General features: G+C 44.3%; 1 protein-coding gene across 1 annotated transcript; it reads left to right on the plus strand.

Annotated features, from left to right (window-relative positions):
* The first annotated feature begins 2,169 nt into the window (after window positions 1–2,169).
* LOC135090405 (rho family-interacting cell polarization regulator 1-like) lies at window positions 2,170–3,390 on the plus strand. Its single transcript, XM_063987159.1, has 3 exons — window positions 2,170–2,307; window positions 2,544–2,557; window positions 2,949–3,390. The coding sequence occupies exons 1-3, from the start codon at window positions 2,170–2,172 to the stop codon at window positions 3,388–3,390; spliced, it is 594 nt and encodes a 197-aa protein (XP_063843229.1).
* The last annotated feature ends 5,632 nt before the right edge of the window (window positions 3,391–9,022 follow it).

A 9,022-nucleotide genomic window follows, 5' to 3' on the forward strand; every position in this document is an offset into this window, starting at 1 on the left:
GAACAGGTGAGAATTCATCAAGGTGACAGCAGTTTACGTCAGGTGCGTAGGAAAGGTAACGAGGCTGGACAGGTAACGCAAGGTGGAAGGGAAGGTGCGCCACGAAAGAAACGCAACGGAAGAGAGCAGGAGAGGAAGAAAAAATAATGCGAAAATGCAGATAGGAGTAAGAAAACTAGTCTAATGGGAAGAAAACGAGAAAAACACGACACGTAATGGAAAAGAAAACGACACGTGGGGTGCAATAAAGATAAGGGAGGGGCGGTAGAGAAGCAGGAAATGAAGATTGAGGCAAAATCCTGATGAAGAGGCGAGGAACAGGAAGGGAGAATACAGGGTTGAGAGAAGATGAGGAATGCACGAAAGAGACTAAAAGAAGGAAGGAAGGAAGAGAAAAGACTGAGAAAGAGAACGGAAGGAAGAAGAAAGATTGAGAGAAGATTGAGGAAAGGAATATAGCAGAAAGAAGACACAGGAAGAATAAAATAACGAGGAAGAGGAAAAAGAACCGAGGACAGGGAGAGGAACAAGAGAAAACCAGTCATCGGGACCCTGGGAAACACATGCAGAAGGTAAGAATGTCAGACGAAGGGAGCGAGAATGTTACCCAGACATTTTTTATCACTTCCTCGTGTTGCCTCGAGCTGGAGAGAGAGAGAGGCAAAGGGGGAAAAGCTGGAAAAGGACACTGCTGCCTTGGTCTTCAATACTCTGGAAGTGGTGACAAGTGGTGATATCTAAGTTCGATAGATTAGAAAAAATGAACAGAAATTGCCACTTCCTCTCTTTCTCTTCTTACTTCAGCAGCATTAAAAGACTCTAAGAAGTTTAAAGAAAAAGGAACTTGACTAATCACACATGGCGGAGAATTTGTGAGCAAAGTGACTATACTACATATTTCTGGGACTGGCATCTCAGTAGCTTTTTTTTTTTTTTTTTTTGCCCTTGGCCAGTGTCCCTCCTATATATTAAATAAATAAATAAATAAATAATATCTAAGTTCGAGAAATTAGGAGAAATGAGCAGGAATCGCCAATACTTCTCTTTCTCTTCTTACTTCAGCAGAACGAGAAGACACCAGGAAGGCTGAAAAAAAGTCACTTCACATCACACGTGGCGGAGAATTCGTGAGCAAAGGGCGCCTGGTGGACACTTCGCGGCTTCCACACAAGTAATTCACTGTCTTAAACCTCAGTGTGGCCGATGACGGGATCCAGCTGCAGAGGAGGGACAGGAGAGGGAAGTAAGGGAAAGAGGAAAGGGAAGGAGGAGGGAAAAACCGTAATGGAGGAGCACTTTATGAAGAAAATCAGCTTATTTCAGTAGTTAAGTCGAGAGGTTTACGGCCGTTGTTATGGGGAAGGGGCAGCTAGAGGCCTGAAAGAGCACACCCTACGAAAATCCTTAGGCTGAGACCTGGCAGAGGAGGAGGAGGAGGAGGAGGAGGAGAGGAAAACCGAAAGGACATGGGAGAGAGGATGAGAACGGAAATAACTCCTAAAAGCGAAAGAGGACAGGAAGATACAAAGTGGACACGAAGAAAATAAAACAAACAAGAAGAGAACCAGGAAGGGGAGATACGAGAGGAAGGGAAGGAGAGCCCGATAATGGAGAGGAGGGGGCTGCACCGGGGTGATAGAGAACATGGGAGTGTGGTGAGGAGATAGACGTGAGGGAGAGGCAGTGAAGGAGAGGCGTGAGGGAGGAGTGAGGCAGAGGCGTGAGACCAAGACTAACAGCGCGGATCTGTAGTTTCCTCGTCCAGCGCGGGAATTAATACAGTGTGGAGGTGGCGGCTGGGGACAACAGGGCGCCCTCGGGGTAACGTGAAGCGACGGGTGGACATTGGTGGCCTAATGCTCCTCTAATTGGACTTGAACACCATTAGTCCTCTCCATTTCCTCCTGCTTCCCTCCCCTCCTCCCCCGCCATGTTCCCTCCTCCTCCTCCTCCTCCTCCCCCCTGCGGCAAGCGTCCCACACAAGGTTCTCAACTGTTGTACTGATCAGGATGGGGCGAGAAGGAACAAGGATGTGCTTGTTGTGATTATTCCAAACACACACACCACACACACACACACACACACACACACACACACACACACACACACACACACACACACACACATGGCTATGTTAGCTGCATTACCTGACCACTTATCAATCCATCATGAACCTGTTCCCTGCCAGGTCGTGTAGGCAGGCCAGGGAGGAGGCGGGATTCACTACCTCGCGACCAAAGGACAAGCAGGAACAGTGTCGCCTGATAGAGATCACAAGGTTCCAGCTGATAACCAGGGTTGTCAGGGTTAGATTAACAAGAGGGGATGCTTAATGGTGGCTTTGAGGGTTGTAACTCAATGCCGCGAGGTTCACGCCGAGGATTACAACACACTGTTCACTCCTCCTTAAGCTTAGGCTGGCGTGTTCATCTGATTAGTCTCCAGGCTGCTCTCGCTCGTAGGACACAAAGCAGCTGTTGTAGTTTACAAACTGAAAGGAATACCTAGAGAAATAAATGTAATACTTGGAATCCTCTCATAGGAGAACAAAGAGATGTTGTTACAATCTGAATAATGATGTCACGAGAGATGTAAATGGAGTGTTAGAAAAATAAGTAGATTACATAAAAAATCCTTTATAACGATACACAGATGCTACTTGTCAGAAAAATGAACCCACCATAGGAGGAAAGCGTAAGAAAAATAATACGTAAAAAATCCCTCTGTAATAGGGCTCAGAGGTGTCATTACAGCTTCAGTAATGTCACAGAAAACCAGTGGAAGGAATACTTGAAAAAATAATCGTATTACATAAGAAAATCCCTCTACAATAATGCCGCGGAAGTACCTGAGGCTGAAAATCTCGCCACCCATGATGCCAAAAGTAGATTTGGAATGGATACTTAAAAATAATTGGATTACAATGAAAAAATCTCCAACCACACAGACTCCGCACGGACCCACGCACGTCATCACACCACAGCGTCACTAAGTCACCACGCCAACCCACCACACCAACACGCCACAACAGCCAACACACCAGCAAGTCACCACACCACCAAGTCACACCACTAAGTCACCACACCACCAAGTCAACACACCAGCAAGTCACCACACTACTATGTTACCACACCACCAAGTTACCACGCTACCAAGTCACCAGGCCACTAAGTCCCCACGCCAGCAAGTCACCACACACGCAAGTCACCACACCACCAAGCCACCACACCAGCAAGTCACCACACCAGCAAGTCACCCCACCACCAAGTCACCACGCCACCAAGTCATCCCACCAGCAAGTCACCACGCCACCAAGTCATCCCACCAGCAAGTCACCACGCCATCGTGCCACGCCCAAAGCAGCGCAGCACGATTTCCTGACAATCTGAGTTATTTATTAGGCAGAGCTCGTCAGTCAGCCAAGATCTGCCACTTTCTCCCAGCAGTCCAGGTTGAGCACCACACCCTTAGATCCTTCAACAATTACATGGAAAGAATAGGAAAATAGACAAGAGCGCAGTGTTGTCTCCTCTCACTACCATTGAGAGTGGATAAGCCTAAAGAAACTGGGGAATGGAAATTATGAAGGACATTTGACGAAATCTTATCACCCATCTCCCTAATGCCATTGTGGAATACTTTCCCCCAATTTTTTTTTCCCTTTTCTTAGCCTTCGTCCTCTTCTCAACATCCACAATACTATAAAGGAGAGATAATTCAGCACTTCGTTTTCTTTTTTTCCTCACAGACTTCACATTTTTAGAAGAGAACCAGAATAATCAATGCGATGTTTATGAAAAGTGAGACGAAAACGAAGAGATATGACGCTTGTTGAACAGAAAATGGAATGTAAAGTTTGCCTTCGTGATGCTTGTTTGTATGAGTGCCTATCTTGAGTGTGTGGTGTGGAGGTGAGAGTGTATATGTATGTACTTGTATATGTCTGTGTAAACAAGACATACTCCATCCTCCGCCAGGCGAGACAACACCTTCCCAGCATCCAACACTCGCACCCTCCCATCCAAACACCGGCAGGCGCTGACGACTCCTCTCACGCCAACTTAAACACATCTTACACCTCCGATTAATTTCCCTCCCTGCTTGCTAACGTGAGAGAGAGAGAGAGAGAGAGAGAGAGAGAGAGAGAGAGAGAGAGAGAGAGAGAGAGAGAGAGAGAGAGAGAGAGAGAGAGAGAGAGAGAGAGAGAGAGAGAGAGAGAGAGAGATATTACTGACTGAAAAGAAGATAGATGAAGGAGAAAGGCTGATAGGAACAGAGATAAAGATAAGGAAAAGAAAAGACGATGAGAGAAACAGACACACCCACAGATAGGCACATCGAGATAAAGAAGGAAAATAAGGAATGACGAAAAAGGAAGAGACAGAGAAAGCTAGTGATCTAATTCTCTTACCCAAGCGCCTTCTGCAGGAGACAGGAGGCTTAGGGAGGAGGGTCAACATTGCTATAAATACAAAGCTGAACATGCCTCACTCAGCCTCGGGTTCTGCCTCGCAGGTGTCTGCAGTGCGCCGTCTCTCTCTCTCTCTCTCTCTCTCTCTCTCTCTCTCTCCTCTCTCTCTCTCTCTCTCTCTCTCTCTCTCTCTCTCTCTCTCTCTCTCTCCCCCTCCTTTAGAGGCTGGGTAATACGAACAGACACAGAGACAGAGAATCCACTTCAGATCAGTTCATTCTCTATACCTGATCCTGCAAGCTTGAAAATGAGTGGTGTGCTGTGGTCCTCTCTCTCTCTCTCTCTCTCTCTCTCTCTCTCTCTCTCTCTCTCTCTCTCTCGTCTCCTCTCTCTCTCTCTCTCTCTCTCTCCTGGGATCGTAGGTGCCAGTCAAAAATTGTCAATATTTTGTTTGTTCTTTACATCGGATTGTATTCAAACGTACATCCCTTCCCGTTTTCCATTCTAAACCTTGAAGATTAACAATTTTCTTTCATTTTTTACGGTATTCTCAAGTAAACAAGAGACACTCGCACTCGTTGGAAATCCATTTTTATTATCAGTCAAAGGGACAGAAAGTAAAAATGTATAGAATCGAACTTTGAACTTATAACTGTACTGAAGAATCGAAGCTGAATTTCACGAAAGAGAAACATGAATATGCCAAAGGAAGATCCACTTTTCTCTAAACCGAAAGAGGAGATAAACACGATAATCTAATATTTAAATGAACTATAAAAAAAAAACAAATCTTCAGTAATTTTATACTAGAAGAGAAGGAGGTAGGAGAAGAGGAAGAAAATATACAAACACTGAAATACTGAGAGATCTTTATTTAAACTTACTGCTAAAAGGTGTGAGGTGCATGTGGCAGTGATGAGAGGAGAGGGAGAGGGAGAGGGAGTGAGTGGGAGTGAGAGAAGTGCGATGTCCTATTAAAGGTGATGGGAGGGGAAAGATGTTGTGATTTGAGGATGGAGAGATGGAGAGAGATGTGACGGTGAGAGGCTGGGTTAATGCTGGTGGGGAAGGGAGAGTGAGTGACGGTGAAGGAAGGGGAGGTAAGAGGCGAGGACAGGTAAATGTTTGTGTTCCTTACCTGTTGGTGATAGTGACACGAGGGATGAAAGTTCCTCCCCTGTCTAGTGTTTGGTAAGATTACGAGGGTGTTGTGAAATTTCTGGCTCACTTTCTCTCAACTTACCCTCACCATCAAATCTCTCTCTCTCTCTCTCTCTCTCTCTCTTCTCTCTCTCTCTCTCTCTCTCTCTCTCTCTCTCTCTCTCTCTCTCTCTCTCTCTCTCTATTTTGTTGTGGTTTTGTGAGTCTTATCTTTTTGGTAGAGAAATTGCAATCGTTTCCCCATTTCTTATTTCTCATTTATCAAGTCCTCTTTATTATATATTATTAGTATTATTTACGAGCCATTACTGTTACTATTCATTTATTCTGTCAACTTACCAACACCACCAAATCTCTCTCTCTCTCTCTCTCTCTCTCTCTCTCCTCTCTCTCTCTCTCTCTCTCTCTCTCCTCCTCTCTCTCTCTCTCTCTCTCGCTGGCCAGAAAACGAGCCTTTTTCGTCGCGAGTAATCTGTCCTTAATCACGTAAAGAAAAAAGGAAAAAAAAGAGATAGAGAGAGACGCAAAAAGGACTCGTTCATTTATTATCCTAAGCCAACAGCGTCACCGGGAAGCTGCCAAATAAGCCGACCAGCAAGTGTGTCGCCCCGCAGTAAACAAAACGCGAGGGAAGGAGACGGAGGAGGGAAGCTTGCCTCGGTTCCTCGGAATACGTCCTTCGGATCATAATGACGTTAGTAATGATCTAACTTTCTCTTAATATTAAAAAGCGGTAAGAGGACGTAACAGAAGCTAAACTAACGTAACTTGACCTGACCTAACCTAACCAAACCTAATCTAACCTAACTTAACTTAATCTGACCTGACCTAATCTGACCTCACCAAATCTTGACCTAACCTAAACCCATCTTGTCATGAAACTCCGGCAAGAGAACACGTGATTACTTTGATAAGACTATAATATAAGGGAAGCTGCAACAAGCCGGTAGACCTGTAGGTGGCAGTCCCTTATAGGTAGAAAGAATCCTCCCATACAGGTAAAGGGAGAGGAGGGGAGACAGGAATGAGGGAGGTAAGTTGTAAAAGCAAACACCACCAATTTCTTTTCCCCAATAATGAAAGAGAAGAAAAAGAGATAATGCACGAAAAGCAATGAAGCTCATCTCCATTACAAGCAAAGACAAAAATAGACAGGAATAACAGTTAATCAGGCCTGCAACTCCCTCCCTCCTTTAAGTAGAGAAGGGGAGAAACCAAGATGATTTAACACTCCTTGGAAGACAAAGACGCGCCACAAATAAAGCGAGCTAATAACCCTTCCCACACAAGCAGAGAGAAGAAAAGAGGGAGATTAGCACAAATAAGCCACCAAGACATAATCAGGTCACAAAAAGAAAGGGAGAAAGAAAAACATCCTGGTTACCTTCCTTGGCCTCACCTCCGCCAGGTAAGGAAGGAGGGCTAACACCTGCAGGAAAACCAGGTAACCACGTGCTATAAACTTTGGGTGTAATCAAGGTAAAGATTTTTCCCACAAACACCCGAGCAAAGGGATTGGATTCTAAATATGTCATCGTGGCTTCGAGAAAGACGAGTTTCGGCGACTTAAGAGGAACTACGTGTCCTTAAAAGTGAGGTGCGTTTGTATACACTGCCGTGACCGCGTCAGTGTGTGTGTGTGTGTGTGTGTGTGTGTGTGTGTGTGTGTGTGTGTGTGTGTGTGTGTGTGTGGCTGTGTGTGTGTGTGTGTGTGTGTGTGTGTGTGTGTGTGTGTGATTTCCTGAGTGACTAGCAGAGTAAACATCGCCGTTTTCTCTTCGTCATCTTTCCGCTGCAGGAGACTTTCAGATTGAGGTCGTGAAAATTTGACGAATAATTCAGCAGCTTTTAAAATAAGTAAAAGAACAAAACTAAAATTAATAATAAAAGTACTAATCTATAACAAGTACGTTTTCATCTTTACTCCTTCCTCATAATTCATTACCGCTTTCTTTCCTCTCCTGTAATTGGTTTCCATCGCTCCTCCGCAATTTTTATTTCTATAATCAAGTTACTCCATTTTTCTTTCATATATTTCCTTTAGGCTTTTGCTCCTCCTCCTCCTCCTCCTCCTCCTCCTCCTCCTCCTCCTCCTGCGTATGTCGATGAATGAGATGGAGTCTGGGGAACAATGAAACCCTCTCATCGATTCTAGAAAGGAAGGGAATATAGAAGAGAGTGAGAAGAAAGGAGAGGTCAGGGAGGCAAGATGAAGATAAGGATAAGGAAGAAGGAGAGAGAAGGGAGAGAGACGGATGAGGAGAGTGCCTAGGGAGGAAGGGAAATGAGAAGGAAATAGGGAGGGAGAGAGGATGGAGGAGAGAATAAAGGCAGAAAGATAGGAAGGAAACACGAGTAAATTGTAAAATCACATGTAAAAGAGAGATCAAGAGATTAAAAAAGTAATACATTCACAGGAAATACGAAAAATGAAAAGAAAGGAGGAAGAAACTAAAAAGAAATTAAAAGAAAAGATGAGAAAAAAGAAAATTATATACATCCGTAGGTGAAGCAAAATAAAAATATAAAGAGGACAACATAAAAAAAAATAAATAAATAAATAAAAAAAAACACCAATCAAGGAATGAAATGAAGCTAACATGACTGGAAGGTGCGCGCCCACCTCAGTGACGTCACGCCTCGCTGGAGATAACACAGCCTCTAATTGGACGAAAGATTCACGTGACACAAGGGGGGGGGGGGCAACCGTGTGTCTCATAACTACTAAGGGACGCCACAGGGTGAAGGGAGGGCTAGGGAGTACAGATAAAAAGAATGGAAATGAAAAAAGGGTGTTGCAATAAAGAAAAGTGCCAGAGGGTGTCTACATGTAAGAATGCAAAGCTGACTGATTGGTTCATTCAAAGCAATACAACAACGGAACATCATGGAACCGATACAAGCAACAAGAGTAGGAGTGAAAATAAGATTAGAGGTGAAACAACAATGATATGAAATTTGGTATAGAAGACAACGGAAACAAACAAAAAAGACAGACAATGTGAATGAAAAGGTAAAGATAAAAGAACTAAAAGATTAAGACAAAACAGAAGGTATAAAGATAACAGATACGTGTACAAAAGAAATAATAAAAGGTAAGTGAAGTATGCAGGTGAAGAGAGACAGATAAAAGGGAATAGGTAAATAAAGATAAGTGGCTAGACAAGGCGTACAAGTGTAGTTATATGTACAGCAAGGTGTGGGTAGCAGACCGAAGAGGGACAAAGACACGTACAGGGGGAGACAGGACAAGGGCTGAGTCAGGGACATGTAAAACGGAACAGGTATGATGGCAGGTAAGGTAGGCAGAGGAGATACAGGTGGGCTTGGTATGACAACTCTGCAGGGAAGGAGAGCTGTGATGGTACGGTAAAAATAGGCTCGGTCAGGGATAGGTAAAGGGAGACATGATGGTAGGTAAGGTAGGCAGAGAGAAGACAGATAAACGG

Source organism: Scylla paramamosain, chromosome 35 (assembly GCF_035594125.1).
Source record: "Scylla paramamosain isolate STU-SP2022 chromosome 35, ASM3559412v1, whole genome shotgun sequence".
Classification (NCBI taxonomy): Eukaryota; Metazoa; Arthropoda; class Malacostraca; order Decapoda; family Portunidae; genus Scylla; species Scylla paramamosain.